The sequence below is a fragment of the Papio anubis genome, chromosome 15 (genome assembly GCF_008728515.1).
Source record: "Papio anubis isolate 15944 chromosome 15, Panubis1.0, whole genome shotgun sequence".
Lineage (NCBI taxonomy): Eukaryota > Metazoa > Chordata > Mammalia > Primates > Cercopithecidae > Papio > Papio anubis.
Genome location: NC_044990.1, coordinates 76,806,941 through 76,827,306, shown reverse-complemented (window position 1 = coordinate 76,827,306; position 20,366 = coordinate 76,806,941). Strand labels below are relative to the sequence as shown.

General features: G+C 42.7%; 1 protein-coding gene across 2 annotated transcripts in view; it reads right to left on the bottom strand.

Annotated features, from left to right (window-relative positions):
* FARP1 (FERM, ARH/RhoGEF and pleckstrin domain protein 1) overlaps positions 1-20,366 on the bottom strand; it is a 303,375-nt gene that overhangs the window by 66,131 nt on the left and 216,878 nt on the right. For both annotated transcript variants that reach the window (XM_017951379.2, XM_003914027.5), the window contains exons 4-6: positions 17,649-17,691; positions 15,032-15,110; positions 5,771-5,868 (exon numbers count right to left, since the gene is read on the bottom strand). In XM_017951379.2, coding sequence (XP_017806868.1) covers positions 5,771-5,868; positions 15,032-15,110; positions 17,649-17,691 — 220 coding nt within the window. The remainder of the gene's footprint in view (positions 1-5,770; positions 5,869-15,031; positions 15,111-17,648; positions 17,692-20,366) is intronic.

Sequence of the window (20,366 nt, the reverse complement as noted above, 5' to 3'; positions counted from 1 at the left end):
GTGGGTGGTAACCGTATGACCTCCTAACAAGCCCTAAAACTTCAGGACTTTGTAAAAATCAAAGTGAAACTTATATATTAGCAATGACTAGTGCAAAACCCAAATGCTTTATCATGTAGAGAAAGGAGGATTGTCAGTGGGTGCAAAGGTAGATAATCTAACGCTTAAAAAATTATAAGAGTTTATTGAACTTTTCTCAGTCTTGTCAGAAATAACAGATCAGATTGCAAAGTCTTACACGTTTTTACCTATGAGAAATATGATTCTCACATAACCTTGTTTTCTCGCATAACCTCAAGACAGTCCTCAATACTGCTGGAATGTGGAAAGGAAAGGATAGATAGAGCTTTAAAATCAGACTTGCGCCTTAACAACACTAGCTCAAGGTCAGTGTACACCCACTGTTACACCTCTGAGACAGTACACCTTTTTCTTTGTATCACATATACTGTAAAACAAGCTTAATAAAAAATAGCCTAATGACCTGAGCCCAGCTGTTTCGATAAAAACCAAGGGAACTGTTGCTATGAAACTCACCTTTCATTCTGTCACACGAAGCAGCTTGTCACACCTAGGGCAATGCACTCCAATAATCAAGCAGGACATGGCCTGGGTGTTGTCATCAATCACACCCACTGAGGATATCTGTTCTGCACAAAGCCATGCCACCACACCTGGCAGCAGCTGGGGCACTGGAAGAACCCCTCCCTTACTTGCTTCCTCATCATCCGAAAGACCAACAACACTATTTCCTAATTGCCTTTTCTGGACTGATTTCTCTCTTCCTAAATAGAGTAAAATTGCCACCCTCCATCACAGAAAATGGCACAGAAATGGGGGCATGCCTGGTCATACTGCCATCATTATCTGTCACCTTGACAATAGAGGGCCTGGCTTCTCTGTAATTCCTTCTATCTGGTCCCAAGGAAATGCAGTTGATGCTCATTATTCGAGGCAGTTATGATCTATAAGGTTACCATAAACACTGAATTAGCCATTCCTGAATCATTTCTCCTAGGGGAAATATGGGGTGAGTTTCCTCCAGTAGTCTTGAAACAACATTTCAGTTAACTGGCCGTGTCTTATGTGTGTTTCTGTTGAAAGCCATCTTAAATACACATTGCCAGTTTCTTCACACTGAGCTCATGGCCAAGAGCAGCTGAACTCATGCCTGAATGCCGCTTACCTAACACACATTTGCTCTATCAGGCAGATGGCGCCGCACGCGGGGACACAAGACAGACAGCGCTTCCGCACAACGCCTGGGGACTGTTTAAACAGTGAAATCACCAACAGTACGCACAAAAACGCAAGAAGTGTGGCACTAAATAGACCATAAAAAGGATACTTATTAACAGTACGAGAAAAAAAACAGAAGGCAGAGCTTTGCCTCGTTTGGCCTCCACTAGGAATGCACATCAGGTGACTACCATTTTTCACCATCCTGGGCCTATCCACAAATGACCGTGAAAGCACATGAGTGTTCATTTGGGGGTTACAAGTAAATAAGCAAATCTGCAAAGACGGAATCTGAGAATAATGAGCTTTGACTGTCTATGGAGGAATTCCTTAAATCCGAAATGTCCTGTGAGTTTTATGTCTGGGCTTCTTAATTCCTATGATTCTCAGAACACACTCTTTCCCATCATTCCATATAGAGATGGCCAAATGGTCCAGTTTTTCCTTTGGCATCGGGGTGGGGACACCTAATTCTCTTTTCTTCTGGGTCGCTTGTCTTTTCTTGCCCTCCTGTCACTCTACAGTGACATGACTATGAAACTTATTCGCTCCGCACATCTCTCCTCTTTGAAATATGGAAATAGGCTGCTCCTTAAATTTCTGGAATTTGAAAACAGACACATACTCAAGATCTGACTTCCTTTTATTTTTTTCTGAGACAGGGTCTTGCTCTGTCACCCAGGCTGGGGTGCGGCGGAGTGATCATGGCTCACTGCAGCCTTGACTTCTGGGTTCAAGTGACCCTCCCATCTCAGCTTCCCAAGTACCCAGGACTACTGCCACATACCACCACACCTGGCTAATTTTTTTTTTTTTTTTTTTTTTGGGTAGAGACAGGCTCTCACTATGTTGCCCAGGCTGGTCTTGAACTCTTGGCCTCAAGCTAATTTTGTTTTTGTAGACATGAGGTCTCGCTATGTTGCCTAGGCTGGTCTCGAACTCCTGGCCTCAAGAGATCCTCCTGCCTGGGTCTCACAAAGCGCTGGGATTACAGACATGAGCCACTGCGCCCAGCTGACTTCCTATTTTTTTACACGTTTTATGCTGAAAATGTCACATCAGCTTATGCATATACTACATTCCTTAGCAGTCTACTCAGCAAAATAATTAATAGGAAAAACAGCAGCAAACCCATATCCTGTGATTTTAATAAATGGATGGAACTTCCCCAGAGGACAGGCGTGGACAAACCCACCTTACCACGCGGAACCCTCAGAGCAGGGACCACACGACCTGCACAAACACAGCCCTGCCTCGCCTTCATGCTGCCCACGTGCGACCTTTACATCAGGGTCAACTAGTAGATGATTCTTCTCTTCATCAGTTTGTCCTTCTTAGTCAACCCACAGTAAATTAAAGAAAACTGAAAGTTCAAAATACTGCAGGGAAGATACAAGGCCAGTGACGGAGGAACAAATGAAAAAATACAGACTATCTTAAAGAGTCCATGTATTCAAGCGAAAGAAGGCAGGAAAATAAGACATCAGCTTGGGTGTACAGAGACGGACAAGATAAACATCAGCTTACCAGAGATAATTTTCCATTAAGGGTAATATAGTTTCTGCCAAAAGGAGATGACTTGACCCCTTATACCTTACCAATAATCACCAATAATTGAAACCACGACACAATCCACCGAAGATTCTATGAAATGCCTCCTTTCATGACTGAGTGCATGGGATGCTTAAAAAAATGCAGAAATGGGGCCTTACACATATCGTAAGATTTTAAGAATACTGTGTGTCTCATGACCATATGTCGGATACCATGTAAACAGCAGGGGAACTTCTGAACCCATCTATTTGCCTTTCGAGAAGGGAAGATTCTTTGGGGATTTTGAGCCACTTGCTGGTTTCTGGGAGGGAAAGTGGTATACTAGACTGAGACCACGGTTTTCTGGATGTCAGCAAATCTCTCCTCCCAGATATGCGAGTGAAATTCACTATTGTTAACAGATCTTTATTTTTTTAATTCACTTTTTTAATTGACAAAATAAAAATTATACATATTGGTCCGGCATGGTGGCTCATGCCTATGAATCCCAGCACTTTGTGAGGCCAAGGTGGGAAGACGGCTTGAGCTCAGGAGTTTAAGACTGGCCTGAGCAACACAGTGAGACCTCAGCTCTACAAAAAAAAAAAAGAAAGAAAAAAAAATTAGCTAGACCTGATGGCACGCGCCTATAGTGCCAGCTACTTGGGAGGCTGAGGCAGGAGGATTGCCTGATTCCAGGCTGCAGTGAGCTGTGATTGACAGACTACATTCCAACCTGGGTGACAGAGACTCTGTCTAAAAGCAAAAAAAATTTTTTGGTATATATTTATAATGAACATCATCTTTTGATATATGTATACATTGTGAAATGGCTAAATTAAGCTAATTAACATACGTATTATGGCATATATATATATTTGTGGTGAGAACACTTAAAATCTACTCTTTTTTTTTTTCCTTTTAGACAGAGTTTCACTCTGTCGCCCAGGCTGGAGGGCAGTGGGGTGTCTCCCGGGTTCAAGCGATTCTCCTGGCTCAGCCTCCCGAGTAGCTGGGACTACAGGCGCCCACCGCCACCTCACCCAGCTAATTTTTGTATTTTTAGTAGAGACAAGGTTTCATCATCTTGGCCAGGCTAGTCACTAACTCCTGACCTCAAGTGATCCACTCACCTCGGCCTCCCAAAGTGCTGGGATTACTTACAGGCGGAAGCCACCGCCCCTGGCCAAAATCTACTCTTTAGTGTAACAGATCTTTAAAGAAAAAAACATAGGAGGAAGGAAGTACACGACTAAATGGCATCAGGAATCTTTGAGTAATATCAATTTCTCTTCTGCTTACAAAATGCCAAGGGTCAGAGACATTTTATGAAGTTACTATTTCAAGAAGGAAGCTTCGTTTTAAAGTTTCATATTGTTTGGAAAAGGAGGATTGCAGGTGAATAAGGATAAAGGAAATTAATGTTTGCTGAGCACCTAGTATGTACTGGGTATGGCTGGCCCTCTGTATCTGTGGGTTCCATATTCATGGATTCAACCAACCATGTGTACCAAACATCTAAGATATTTTTTCCTGTCATTATTCCCTGAATAATGCAACATAACCATATAGCATTTACAGTGCATTCATTATTATAAGTAACCGAGAGATGATTTACAGTCTATGGGAGGATATATGTAGGTTATATGCAAATATGACACCATTTCATTTTAGGGACGTGAGCATCCTCAGTTTTTGGTGTCCTTGGGAGGTCCTGCAGCCAATACCCCCTGGATACTAAAGGACAACTGTATATGCTACCATTTAATTTTTACAGCCTTATGAAAAACATTCTAGTATTCTCATGTTCCAAAAGAAATGGAGGCTGGGGGGTTAGTAACCTGCCAGGGTCACCAACCAATGAACAGAAATCAGGTCAGCCAGACTCAAAGCCTCCTCTCCCTCCAAAGGTAAAAATTACATTAAGTTCTGTGCTAAGGATTCCTCCCCCGTAAAATCAGGATAATGACAGACCTGATCTCGGGGGCTGTTAGGACAATTAAATGAGATGATATAGATACATATATATATAGTGCTGGCACATGGTCAGGCTTAATAAAGATACCTATTTTTTTTTCTTGCCCATGTCATTTTTTTCAAATTGGTAAGAAAACACCTATCTATTAAGTGATCATATTCAAAAAACAAGAAGATATGCATCATCTACTGAAACACCTTACTGTATTAGACTAAGGCAATTTTTTGACTACTAAGAGTGACACTTCCTATAAACCTTTGTAAATCTAGTTAACTAGGCACATGTCAGGATAGGAGGGGACTGATTACATAAGACTAATTCATATACAGTGGAACTGTAAAAGGTGATACGATAACACAACTTTCCTTCATAGTAGTGCTTATACACTAAGCGTCATACTCACAATTACCTTTCCGAAACATAATGTGTATATTTTATTTCAAGTAATTTCTGCCTTGGTCAAGAGGGAAAACACCCAGGTGGCTTGTCAGCAAGCCTTGAGAGGAGCACAATCTGATTTATCCTTTGTCTGTATTAAGGCAAATTGAAACATCCGGGGTCCAGCTGCATTAACCAGCATGAGTCTTGATTTACTGAATTCTGGAGAGCAAGAATCTCTAGAGAGAAGTGAAATCTGTGGCAGTATTATGTCTTAAGGCTACTATGCCATATTCAATGATAAAGTTTAAATCCACGAAAAGGACAGAACGAGTTTAGTCTATTTGGCAAGCATCCATCCAAGCTTATCCTTTGAGACAACTGAAGTATCAACTGTGTACTAGTCCTTGAAGAAAGACAAACACCTGAACAGGAAGTACAAGGGTTAACATTTGGGGATATGCATATTCAATGACATCAGGAGTATGGTTCTTCTCTTCCACCTGTAGGCCTTCATACGAACAGCAAAAATAACACAAAGATACTGACACTTTCTTTTTTGGTGGATATGATTTTTTTCCCATCAATCAGATCACTGTGTAATTTCAAACATGATTTTCAAAGGAAACAAATAGGACTTACATTGCACAATGTGTGAAATCAAGAGAGCTGCGCTGGAGTCATTACACGTCAGCCTGCCTTGAGCCAAGTCCTGCTTCACCTGCAGCGCGAACAGGTACCTGCGAAGATCGACAGAGCTGGGCATCAGGCAAAGAGGGCATGAGGTCTCTGGGAACCTGGCCTCACTGTGAGAGGCCAAGGAGAAGGTTGCAAACCCCAACCAGGAAGTCTGCATGGGCTGGAATGGATTCCAGCTGCCATTCACCACAGTGTAAGTATCTCCCTCCAAAATACAAAGAGACATATGCTATCATCTTTTCACAGTATGAATAATATGTTTCATTTTATATGGGGGGAGAGAGCCATAAAAATGTGAGACCATAACCTAGTATGCTACATATTTTTGCAGGGTATAGGAAATATTTACCTTTTTTTTCACAGAATCCTTCATCCATACTCTAACATGGTTCTATGGCTCAGACAATAACAGCAATTTATTATGATGAGTCAGAGGATTGCCAATGAAATGAGAAAAACAAGGGGGTATCTTTTTGTGGTGTAACTACTTCCGTAAGACCCAGTTACCACATTTGTAAAAATCCATTATCTTTTTTTTTTTTTTTTTTTGAGACAAAGTCTTGCTCTGTCACCAGGCTGGAGTGCAGTGGCACGATCTTGGCTCACTGAAACCTCCACCTCCCGGGTTCAAGCAATTCTCCTGCCTAAGCCTCCCCAGTAGCTGGGATTACAGGCACACGCCACCATGCCCAGCTAATTTTTTGTATTTTTAGTAGAGACAGGGTTTCACCGTGTTGGCCAGGACGGTCTCAATCTCTTGACCTCATGATCTGCCCACCTTGGCTTCCCAAAGTGCTGGGATCACAGGCATGACCTACTGCGCCCGGTCAATTCTTTTCTTTATATTATGGTATTAAGCATGTCAACATTTTTGGTGTAAGAGAAAAAAGATATTTGTAAATCAAAGACATTAAGTAAAAACTGTGCAATAGCAAACAGGCATATGAAAAGGTGCTCAACATCACTGATCATCAGAGAAATGCAAATCAAAATTACAATGAGATATCATCTCATCCCAGTTAAAATGGCTTATGTCCAAAAGAGGCAATAACAAATGCTTGGATATGGCGGGAAAAAAAAACCCTTATATACTATCAGTGGGAATGTAAATTAGCACAACCGTGATAAAGAACAGCGTGGAGGTTCCTGAAAAAACTAAAAATAGAGCTACCATATGACCCGGCAATCCCACTATTAGGTGTGTACCGAAAAGGAAGGAAAACAGTATGTCAAGAGAGATGTCTGCACTCCCATGTTTACTGCAGCACCATTCACAACAGCCAAGATTTGGAAGAAACCTAAGTGTCCATCAACAGATGAACGGACAAAGAAAATAGGGTATGTATACACAGTGGATTACTATTCAGCCTTAAACAATGAGATCTTGTCATCTGCAACAGCATGATTGGAACTGGAGGTCATTATGTTAAGTGAAATAAGCCAGGCACAGAAAAACAAACTTCACATGTTCTCACTTATTTGTGGGAGCTAAAAGTTAAAACAATTGAACTCATGGAGCAGAAAGTAGAATGATGTTACCAGAGGCTGGTAAAGGTAGGGGGTGGGAGGGAATGGGGAGTTAATGGGTCCAAAAAAGTGAGATAGAATGAATAAGATCTAATATTTGATAGCACAACAGGGGATTATAGTCAATAATAATTTATTATACTTTAAAAGTAATGAAAAGAGTATAATTGGACTGCTTGTAACACAAAGGATAAATACTTAAAGTCATAGATACCACTGCCCCCCGCCCCGGCACAACAAGACAAAACCAAACCAAACCTGTACAATGTTATAATGGATGTGAAAATAATGATACAAACTCATTTTGAGAAATCTAGTTTAGCTGCTGCCTGAGAACAGTGTCCTCTCAGTAGCACCCTTTGCAATCAGATTCTGTCCCTCATACAATTACCTGTTGGGGCCGCACGCTGTGGCTCCCAGCACTTTGGGAGGCCGAGGCAGGTGGATCACTTGAGGTCAGGAGTTCAAGACAAGCCAGGACAACATGGCAAAACCCCGTCTCTACTAAAAATACAAAAATTATCTGGGTGTGATGGCGCGCCCCTGTAATCCCAGCTATTCGGGAGGCTGAGGCAGAAGAATCACTTGGACCCAGGAGGCGGAGGTTGCAGTGAGCTGAGATCGTGCCATTGCACTCCAGCCAGGGTGACAAGAGCGAAACTCCGTCTCAAAAAACAACAAACAAAATAAACAAAAACAACAAAAAACAATTACCTGTTGGAAGGACAGAGAGATAGGGCCTTGGAGACATAGTAGATTCCAGGCAGATCAAAGCATCTCCTTATTTAAAATTGGTAACTCAAGGCAAAGAATTGAGTGTGTAAGCTGCCTGGCCAGAGGAAAGGGTGTTTCAGGACAGCCAAGAAGTTGAAGAAAGGTTTTACAGGTTTATCTCCCATAAAGTAAAATTTTGCCTCAAGTATTTGGCAAAAAATTGTATGTGCCAATTTATAACATAGCGAGAATAATAGAATTAGAAAATCCTCATTCCACAAACTCTAAAGAAATTATTGACTCCAGCAAGGATTATCAATGGGTGAAAAAACCATGTAGGGGATTGGACATTCACACAGGGCAAAGGTAACATGACTTTACCTACAATGGAGTAATCAGAACGTCACCACCTGAATGCAATGAACAATCTCTAATCATTAATGAAATATGAAGCACACAACATCACTTATGAGACTCCAGCCCAAATGTTTAACAGTGTCAGTCAAGCCCCAGAATGAATTTCCTGTCCTCTCCAAACCTCATGTTGAGATTTCATCCTCAATGTTGGAGGTGGGACCCAATGAAAGGTGTTTGGGTCGTTGGGGCGGATCCCTTATGAATCGACTAATGCCCTCCCTGGGGGGTGAGTGAGTTCTCACTCTGTTACTTCCTGTGAGAGCTGGTTGTTACAAAAAGCCTAGCACCTCCCCGTTCTGCTCACGTCCTCTCCCACCATGTGATCTCTGCACATGCCGGCTCCCCTTTGCCTGCTACCATGAGTGGAAGCAGCCTGAGGCCCTCACCAGATGCCAATGCCCAATCTTGAACTTTTTAGCCATCCAGAATCATGAGCAAAATAAACTTTTTTGCTTTATAAATTACCCAGCCTCGGGTATTCCTTTATAGCAGCACAACACAGACTATGACTTCCAGTTTTCAAAAAATACGAAGGATAGAGGAACAAGTTAAACAGCACCACAAGAAAGCTAGCAGGCAAAGAAAGTAGGATATTGTAGCTGGTCCAATTTCTTCAACAAGATGCTATCATGAGGAAAAGAAAATGAGGGACTAACCTACATAGGCCTGGATGACATATTAACTAGATGCAATATGTGGTCCCAGAGTGGATCTATTTTTAATTGATTAATTGACCGATTGAGACAGGGCTTGCTCTGTTTTCCAGGCTAGAGTGCAGTGGTGCAATCACTGCTCACTGCAGCCTCAACCTCTGGGGGCTCAAGTAATCCTCCTGCCTCAGCCTCCTGAGTAACTGTGACCAAAGTACACACCACTATGCCCAGATAATTTTTAAAATTTTTTGTAGACACAGGTCTCCCTGTGTTGCCCAGGCTGGTCTCAAATGGCTAGGCTCAAGAGATCCTCCTGCCTCAATCTCCCAAAGTGCTGGGATTACAGGCGTGAGCCACTGTGCCTAGCCAATCTTATTTTAGAATAAACAGATATAAAGGACAGTTAGGGGATAAATAGGGAAATTTGAATATGGCCAATGTATTAGATGAGATGAAAAGTACATATGCATGCATAGAAAAATTCAGAAAGGCTATCTTACTAATCTGATGGGCAATGGGAATGCAGTGTTTCTACTTTCTTAGTCTTATTCATATGTCTACTCTAACTTTCTACAATGTATATTTACTACTATTATAATAATGAAAGGGTATTTTTGATTTTCAAAAGGGCCTTTAACAGTATTAGACACAGAGGTTTCCATAAGAATTAAATAAGATACATGGAAAACACTGTTAGAACAAAAATATTCAATAAAAGTTGGCAGTTTTTAAAAATAAAAGAATAATCCATTTTAAGTCATTTAGGAAGTTTTATTATTAAGAACTAAAAAACCACAGCAGCAATTGTATAACCAGCAAAAAGCACCCTACAGACTACAGACCTACCAGTAGGCCTTTCTCTGACCTCCCTAATTTTATTCCTGTTCTCTTGCTCTACCCTTCTGTCTCTCCTCCCAACCCCCTTTCTCGCTCTGTCTCTGTGTGTGTGTGTGTGTGTGTGTGTGTGTGTCTGTCTGTCTGTCTCTGGAAAGTCAAAGGAAGAAAAGCAGAGAATAGAAAACAATCTAAACCTCATATGGTAGGAGGGAATACAAACTATCATGCTGGATTATAGTTACTGTCTTTTGAGTCCAACACTTTGTAGAGCTACAGGTTTTAATTCTAATCTGTATGGTTGGTTTTTCATTAAACAGGAGGGCTTCATGTTTTAAAATGACATTCTGAATATTTTACCATTTATCATTTCAAACATGAGGTTCTGTGTTCGCAAAGAGGTTTTCAGGGACAAATGCATGGGCAGAGTCTGGCAGGCTCTGGGGACCTTTGGTGACAATCACACAAGGGCTGCAAGATGGCATCAGGTTCTGAAAACGCACACATTTACTAGGAGGGCACATGGCTATTTTAAAGGCTGAGGGAAGAACGTGGCTCCCCTGATTACGTGGCCTCTTCCTGTTCCAAGGCCCTTGTAACATGAGAAGTAGCTTCCTGGGTACTAACTCTGTCCACTTTTCTTACCATGAGCTGTAAGCTGAGCACGCTGGCCGCGATGCTAACTTTAGAGATTCTGCAACACCTTTAGTACTGTCCACTGAAGCAATTCTAATCAGTCTCACAAGAGCCAGGGCTAAGTTTTACTTGGTGGGCACTAAATAAAATTAAACCGGAAAACACAATGAAAACATAAAGCGCTCAAAATGCGATCAAGTTTCCTTAGTAGAAGGGTGGGCATGAGGAGAGTGGCAATGATTGTGGCAGGAGCAGACAGAGGGACTTCACTTCTAGGGACAGCAAGAGTCACACATCAGCAGACAGAGGGACTTCACTTCTAGGGACAGCAAGAGTCACACATCACACCTATTTGATGCCTTGCTTTCAGTAAGAGTAATTTATTTCATCTGGAAGACCACCGTCTTCTCTTTTCTTATTAAATATAAGCAATTTACAATTCCCCGGCAGTCTAAGAGAACACTTCAGCAGGACGCGCAGGGCGCAGAGCAGCACGTTCTGATAGGGTCCCCTCACCTATAAGAATACAGGCAAGTAGAAGCTGGATCCAACTGAAGACGGGATGCCCAGAGAAAAGGGGAAGAACAAAGGGTGGCTAAACTGGGCACAAGGAAAGTGATTCCAAGCCATGCAATAAGAAAAACAGATCATCTGGCAGGGCGCAGTGACTCACAACTGTAATCCCAGCACTTTGGGAGGCTAAGGTGGGCGGATCACGAGGTCAGGAGTTCGAGACCAGCCTGGCCAATATGGTAAAACCCCGTCTCTACTAAAAATACAAAGATTAGCTGGGCGTGCCTGTAGTCCCAGCTACTTGGGAGGCTGATGCAGAAGAATCACTTGTACCCGAGAGGCGAAGGTTGCAGTGAGCCAAGATCATGCCATTGCACTCCAGCCTGGGCGACAGAGTAAGACTCCATCCCCCAAAAAAAAAGAAAAAGAAAAAGAAAAAGAAAAACTGGGATCATCTTTTCCAAAGACCCCACTCGCTGTTTTCAAGCTGCACCCAGGAGTCAATATGCTTCTCCTTCTAGATGTCTGGGTGCTACTGTCAATAGGATGGCATTCCACTTGCAGTTCAATAAATAGAAAAGAATCCAGCTTCTTGTTTAACAGCAGACTGCAATTTAATCTCCTATCTATATCAAAGGGAAGCTGAGAGAGCTATTCCTGGAGGCCCAAGGCATTAACTACGGGGCTAGAGTCACTTATGCTTTGCTGAACCACAGGCCAGTTTCTCTGTCTGTCCCACTTCTGTATATGCCGTCTCACAAAGCACAGCTGACATGCAGCTTCTCCCAACATCCCCTCATTCACCATCTGCCAAAGAACAGCACCTGAAATCTCAATAGTCAGTCCGTTTTTGCTTCTATAGGAATTTGAGATGCGAGAGACCCAACTCATCGGCCCTGTGAGGTTCTCTGTGCCTTGTGCCAAGTGGGGAGTGATGGAGAGACGATAAATACCGTAGGAATTTCAGATCAATTTCAGATCAATTTTATTCAACAGTGAGCCAAAAGAACTGTCTCCTTGGAAAAGACTTCTTAAATGTCAGTTCACACTGGGTGCCAGAAAACAAAAACAACAAAACCAACAAAACCCTGCTCCGTCCAGCTGAGCTCGTGTAACTTGAGGAATTTCTCAGCACTGACAGAGGAGCTGGCCATGCACCGACATGCGGCTTGATGGTAACAAGCTGTATGGAGTTTCAGAGCAAGGGCCAGACTGGTAGACAACTGCAAACCTCTAGAGACAATGATTCACAAACACTGAAAAGGTGCAAAACTATTTGCAAAACAGAATTTTTAATGGAAAAAAAAAACGGGGGGTAGGGGGATACAGGATTTGTGCCTCCAACTTCCTGAGCAAGAAAGAGGCCTGTTGATTTACATGAAGAAAAGGCACGCTACTGACGCTGCTTATTCCAAACACGACGACGTTCCTCCAACAGCCGGACCTGCCCTTAGATTTATTTCAGCACGCAGAGCTCAGCGCAATGCAGGTTCCAACGACAGGAAAACCGGCCCCAGTAAATCAAGACCCAGGAGCCCCAGTAAAAGGGCCTCCTGTGGTCAGCCAGCCCTCCGTCCTGTGCTGCTCGGCTTAGCAGCTCGGGCTGTCCCTCCTCTGCAGGTAGCTCCCAGAAGGCTGCTGCCAATTCCCGGCTGCCTTTGCCTTCTTCGCTGATTTGAGGATTCTAAGTGGACGTGGATGATTAGCAGCAACTTGTTCAGAAAACACAAAGCAGTGGGAAGTCTTCATCACTGTCTCCCCGGAGCTGCACGTTCCTGTATCTGTTGTCCTTCCTGCCGCTGCTGTGGTCATGGGACATCTAACAGGTAGCTCAAATGTGACCTGGCCAGAAACACCCTGACTCTCCACTCCCCTCGCAGTCCTCCACTTCCCTCCATCCTTTTCTCACTTGAGTAACCCCTAACACCATCTCCCCCCAGTCGCTCAGGTCAAAAATCTAAGCGCCCCCTCTCCCTCCCTCAGAGTCCACCACCACCTCATCACCAAGACAGAGTGACCCTGCTTCTGGTACCTGTTCCAAACACAACTACTTCCCTCCATTTCCACTGCTACCTATTGGCGGCTTCTTTGCCCCCATCATGGCATAGACCACTGTGACCACCTCCTCACAGGATGCCCCGGGACTCTGCTTCTCCCTCCAAAACATCCACATGGCAGCCGATCTTTCAACACTATGTGCATCAAGCCTCTCTCCTACCTCACCATGGTGCTCCCAACACTCCTGCCATGCTGGCCCTCCTTTATGTATCTGAATGCTTGCAGCTGACTCTCGCCTTGGGCAGAGTACTGACTGCTCCATCTCTCCGGAAAGCTCTTTCTCAGTAAATGACTGATGGCTCCTTCTCACTTCCTCAAGAGGCATCCCAGACCAACCAAGCTGAAGTCATCACCCAGGCACCTCTATCACATCCTCCTCCATCAATTACTAAAGAGTTCTTGCCGCTATCTGATATTATCCTGTTTATTGAATCGCTTTCTCTGTTTCCATGAGAGTATTCTTGTCTTGTCATCACTGCATTCCCAGCGCCCAGAACAATGCTGGCACACGGGGCACACTTAATAAATATTGCTAAGATATCAATATCTTCATCCCTTTGATAAATGATGATCAATGATGACCCAAGATACTGACTGTGCTCTGTACTGAGAGGGATGAGGAAGGATGTGATGGCCTTGGTATTAAACAGTCACTGCTTGAAAACCATGTGTGATAAGAATTAGGCTGGTCAGATGAGTGTCCTCTGAGGGATGCTCTTGAAAGGGAATCATTTTATCTACACATGTTCCTGCCAGCTCTGCCCTCTTTTAGAACACGGACAGTCTTGCCTCAAATTATAAAATGAGGCTGGGCACAGTGGCTCATGCACATAATCCCAGCATTTTGGGAGGCTGAAGCAGGTGGATCACTTGAGGTCAGGAGTTCGAGACCAGTCAGGCCAACATGGTGAAACGCTGTCTCTACTAAAAATATAAAAGTAGCTGGGTGTGGTGGTATGCACCTGTAGTCCCAGCTCCTCAGGAGGCTGAGGCAGGAGAATCACTTGAATTCAGGAGGCGGAGGTTGCAATGAGCCGAGATTGCATTGCTGCACTCCAGCCTGGGCAACAGAGAGAGACTTCGTTGCAAAAAAAAAAAAAAAGTATATATAAAATGAGTAGAAGTAATGATGTGATGATGGTGATAATGACGATGGTGATGGTGATGATGACGACAATGCAAACAGTGATGGTGATGACAATGGTGGTGATGATAGTTACCATTTACAGTGTCCCTACTGGATTCCAGCTACTCTAGTATAATACTGCTTATCCTCAAAACCACTCTCGCCAAGTGAGCATTAGAGTCTGCACTGTAAGAGGGGAATTAATGGCAACACAAAGGGAGAAAGTAACTGGCCCGTCACAGCAAGTGGCAGGATGGTGGCCGAAGCTAGGTCTGACTCAACGCCTGCACTTCTCCCACTCAGCCACTTTCAAAAGAACTGACCTCCGGTTCCTGCCAAATCCACCACCCACGGCAGCGGCAAAGATAAACTCTGAGTTGACGTGTTGGTTTCACAGAAGAGATTCACATCCAAAACAGTCTATGATGTGACATATAAGATGGAAAATATGATTGACATATAAGATGGAAAATATGATATCAACAGAGTGTAAGCCCAGGATTCACTTCATATCACAAGAAACCAGGCTTTAGGGAAAACAGTACTTCCCCCTCCACCATTTTTGTAAGCAGGACTGGGAAAGAAGAAGGTTAAACTGTTCAGTACAGAACAGATGCTGGTCAAGTAAACATTATGAAAATGTTTGTGTCATTAATTGAGAACATTCATTTTCTCTTTTCCTCTGTACCCTGTAGCAAAAAAATATACAGTTTCCAAACCACTAACCTTGTGAGTTCTTCTTGGAGTTGTGTGTGGTCAGGCGGAAAGAATTTCACCACAAACTTAACAACAACATGCTTTGGCCCTAAAGAAGAAGAAGAAAAAGAAGTAAAGCATTTATTGACTTGTGTTTCAAATGCCATTAAAGAAAAAGACTTTACAAATACAAATAACGCATCTCATTCCAAGCTCCCAAGAGCACATCTGCCATTTTCCAAGTCACTTAACAACTGGCCAAGTTCAGCCACTAACTCACATTTCCATATTGTGGGGAAAGAGAGATCCGTTTTTAAAAAATACTATGACCAAAGTACCACATAGAGCTATTAAACTTTTTCTCTGGAGACTTAAATTTTATCTAGGTTTTTTGAAATAAAGTCATTTATCTTCAAAAATGTATCTAATTGGCTACTTTTACCCAAATAATGAAAATGTACATCAGTTATGCAATTCATTATATTTAACTATTTATAAGGTACAGTTGCAAATGCGTTCATCAAATATGTTTTCAGCCTTTTGGTGCTCTTCTGAGCTCTGGGGAAAAATATACCAGACGTGGCCCTGGCTTTGTCTCAGCCAGCCAAGGCCTTTATGAGTATCTTATAAACCCTCTTACCAATGAGTTTAGACAAAATCAGGAAGTAGATAGGGAGCAAGGGCAGGGGAGAGATTGAATAAGATGAGTAACTTTTCAGAATTAAAAAGAAAAAAAAAGAAATAAAACAGGACAAACAGACTGTAAAATAATAATCTGTGGTCGGGCACAGTGGTTCACACCTGTAATGCCAGCAATTTGGGAGGCCGAGGTGGGCAGATCACCTGAGGCCAAGAGTTTGAGACCAGCCTGGCCAAGATGGCAAAACTCTGTCTGTACTCAAAATACAAAAATTAGCTGGGCGTGGTGGTGGGCGCCTGTAATCCCAGTGACTCGGGAGGCTGAGGCACGAGAATCATTTGAACCCAGGAAGCGGAGACGGCAGTGAGCTGAGATCGTGCCACTGCACTCCAGCCTGGGGTGACAAAGCAAGACTCCATCTCAAAAATAATAATAGTCATCATCATCATCCTCTGCGATTTGGGTTGGGGTTTTTTTGTTTTGATGTGTAAGCTACAATATAAGCCATCTTAAAAGGTCTGCCATTTGGAATGATAGCAATACATTTATGTTCTATGAAATATAAGATACCATAATGAAATCCAAATTTTAGCAGTAGTATTACAAAAGCAGAAACATGTCTGTTTTACTTTTCACGATCATATACAAATAGTAATTATGTATTATAATTTCGGTGATCACATATTCAAGTTTAAAAAAATGCAAAAATGACATAAAATAAAGATGTTGACAATATATACAAAATCGGGAGAAAAAAACAAAGCATGAAAATTAACAAACTCTTCCATGTCAATTCTGGAGCACAAAATAACAGTAGCAAAATGAGGAAGACGAGAAGGCTGTGCTACTTACTCTCTGCAATTTTCACTGAGTGGCTACTCAGATCCTCAGAAAACTTGAAACTAGGAAGATGCTAGCACTCAATGCCAAGTGACAGCTTTGTCACACGTGGCCTGTCACAGCATATGGAGGAGACAACTGCACTAATGCTCCAGCTCTGACCCGACCACAGTCAACTCTGTCTTCAGGTCTGAGCCAAAGATATACCTTCCCACTGTTAGCAGCTCCCTTCGTGCAGGGGACAAATGTCAATCTTCTAGACTCTATGCTACCTGGGCCCATGAGTCCGGGGGGCTTCTCTTCACCCCCAACATTAGTCATTGCCTGCCAGGCATGTTTGGGACACCCAGCAAATATGAAATGATGGCCATTTCATTGTCAGTAACTGCCTAATTTAAATTGTAGATGATCAACATCAATTTCAATTGTGCAAGGACCACGCAGAAATTGTACATAAATTGCTGTAAGTGGCCCAGTGGGGTTTCTTAATCAGACATACAAACGATCCCTCAGGTATTGTAAGCTTCATGCTCAACTAAAAGGACACATGTGAGAGGGGAAGACACAAGAAGAGAGAGAAAAAGCAAGCATTCTTTTTCTTTGTTCCTCCCCTACACATTCCTTAATCTTTTCTTTCCAACACACAGTCTAAATGCATACATGCCAGGCTCCCTTCAGGGTTCTGTTTGCTACTCAGAAAAACACACACACACACACACACACGCACACACACTTTCGGTGACCCTTTTAACCAAACAATACTTGCATTCTGATTTCACAGGCTTTGAAGAGGAAGGACCAAAAACCTAAAAACAATGTTAGGAATAAATGGCTCCACCTCTCCCCTTCGAAAGTGACAGAAAGGAACAATGGCATAGACAAGACAAGCTCAGTTATTCTGGGGTTTAAGATAATAGCAGGCTTCAGTTGTTAATCAAAACGATATTTTATTTTCCAAGTTCGGTTTTGATTACCAAACTGTTACACATTAAAACTGCAGAAGACACACATTTTAATAGTACATGGATTAGTGGATGATGAAAAGCAATTATGGGGTAGAAGAATTTGCATTTCTAGTGCTTCATGCCACAGGGCAAGAGATGTCTAGACATGAAACTGTCTGGCTTCAGATTTCACATCACTATTAAACATATGGTATATACTTACTTCTAATCTGTTTCACAATGGGTTTTAGGAGATCCAGCCACACCTAGAGGGGAAAAAAGAACAGATTGAGACCTAAGTTCTCAATGAAAGAGTGCGAGTATTTTGAGATTTTGTTTAAAGCTGTTTAAAATCAAAATATTTTTGAGGATATGAGGCCGTCTGTTCCATTTTTCTCCAGAATGCCATATCTTACATTGTCTACCGCTTTTATAGAACAGATCCTAATTTGCTAATATTATCCCTGAGCTTGAAAATTAAAATTGCTCCTAGACTCAGATACACATGGTTAACTCAGAATTTTTCTGCTCTCATTTATACGTTTATCATATTTACCTATTTGGAAAAAATACATATATATATATATATATATATTTTTTTTTTTGAGACGGAGTCTCGCTCTGTCGCCCAGGCTGGAGTGCAGTGGCCGGATCTTAGCTCACTGCAAGCTCCGCCTCCCAGGTTTACGCCATTCTCCTGCCTCAGCCTCCTGAGTAGCTGGGATTACAGGCGCCCGCCACCGCGCCCGGCTAGTTTTTTGTATTTTTTAGTAGAAACGGGGTTTCACCATGTTAGGTTTCACCAGGATGGTCTCGATCTCCTGGCCTCGTGATCCGCCTGTCTCGGCCTCCCAAAGTGCTGGGATTACAGGCTTGAGCCACCGCACCCGGCCTGGAAAATATTAATGAATGATTTCATGTGTGACTACTAGCTGAGTGAAATATATACATTCCTTATTGAAACAGAATACACAGAAGTGTCTAGAACAACACATCTTTGAGGCATGCGGAAGGGGAATGAATATTTACAGACCACCACCTCTGCACCAGCGCTACCTATAAGCTACTGACCTTTCCAGACAAGGCCAGAGGGATTCTTGTTACCCAGGAGTGACATCTGAGACTCGCAGAGGCTAATCTGTCCCAGGTCCCTCAGCTAAAGAGTGGCATTGCTAGGATTGAAATTCAGTCTGTCTAACTTCAAAGTCCAGACTCTTTTTCACACATCTGCTTCTTGGTACATAGTTTGAGTAACAAAATTTTCAAGGAAGAGAGAAGCCTGCTGCCCTTACTAATGAAATGTAAGTTGACCATCCCATTTCACATGTTTTTTTCTTTAAACTCCCCCTTGAATTTCTAGTCATTTGAAAGGGTTCCACAGAAGCTCATATTTGCATATATGACAAAACTAAGTTAACGCGCTTAACATAAAGAGGGTTTTATAAGTAAATATGAAAACGAGAAACAGCCCTTTAGAAAACCATGCTGAGAACCACATATAATTTACAAAGAGAAAACGCCAACAGCTAACAGAAAACTGTTGACGCTCAGGAGTAATTTGCACTAGAAATGCAAATTAAAACAATTAAATACCATTTCCACCCATTAAATTTCCATCTAGATATGGCTGTACACACACTTACTTGCATGTTTATATTTTATAATAGCCAAAGTTGGCCAGGGTTCAGGGAAGCAGGCACTGTCTTACTCTACTGATAGATGTGTGGATTAGTACAACTTTTCTGGAGACTTATCAGAGAATCAGGACCTAAGGCCTAAAAAGTATTATCCAGCCATTTCACTTTGGGAAATTATGCATTTCTGCACACACAAGGAATACTAATTGCAGCATTTTTATAATCATAAACATTTTTACAGTAACCTAAATTAAGTAGAATAATGTACATCAATATGACACATTACCATGCAGGCATTAAAAATCAAAAGACAGGCCAGGTGCGGTGGCTCACACCTGTAATCCCAGCACTTTGGGAGGCTGAGGTGGGTGGATCATGAGGTCAGGAGTTCGAGACCAGCCTGGCCAATGTGGTGAAACCCTGCCTGTACTACAAATACGAAAATTAGCTGGGCACAGTGGTGGGCACCTGTAATCCCAGCTACTCAGAAGGCTGAGGCAGGAGAATCACTTGAACCCGAGAGGTGGAGGCTGCAGTGAGCCAAGATCACGCCACTGCACTCTAGCCTGGGAGACAGAGCAAGACTCCGTCTCAAAAAAAAAAAAAAAAAAAAAAAATCAAAAGACAGGAGCCACAGGAGAGCCTAGACCTTTATTGAGATTTCCATGGCTGGGCAAGGCCGGGTACACAGTTTAGGACTGGCTCGTTGGAATAATTTTGGCAGTCTCTTAATTATAGGAGTGGTCTGGAGTTGCTTGTGACCAGGCACTGAGATGATTCAGGCAGAGGAATATTGCTCCCAGGGATGGGCGGGTCAGATAAAGGAGGCAGCCCTGGATTGGTTTCTTTGTATATCAAAGGTGGTACCCCCAGCTGGGCCCTGCTAGCTCTAAGAATTGGCTAGCACTGGGAGCGGTGGTCTCTTCTTAGCAACAAAGGTCTTTTAAGATGTCAAAACACCACAATATGCAGAAAATTCTCTCTATATGCAATCCACATGGAAGGAGCAGAGGTAGGGGGCAAGCTTCCCTGAAAATGACCCTGTGCTAAGATCTGAAAGGGAAGAAAGACAAGCAGAATCTATGAAGAAAGACAGTAAAAACCCTAGTCCTGATGCCCGGACGATCACCACGGCTGCAGAGCAGGGCAGGTGGGTCAGGAAGAGGCCCGGCCCCACCAAGGCCACATGCAGATGCTTTGTCCTTATCCTAAAACAATGGGAAGGATCTACCCCATGGGGAGGACACGATTAGATCTGCATTTTTAAAAGGTGAGTCTGGCAGCATGAGAACAGGTTAGAAGGA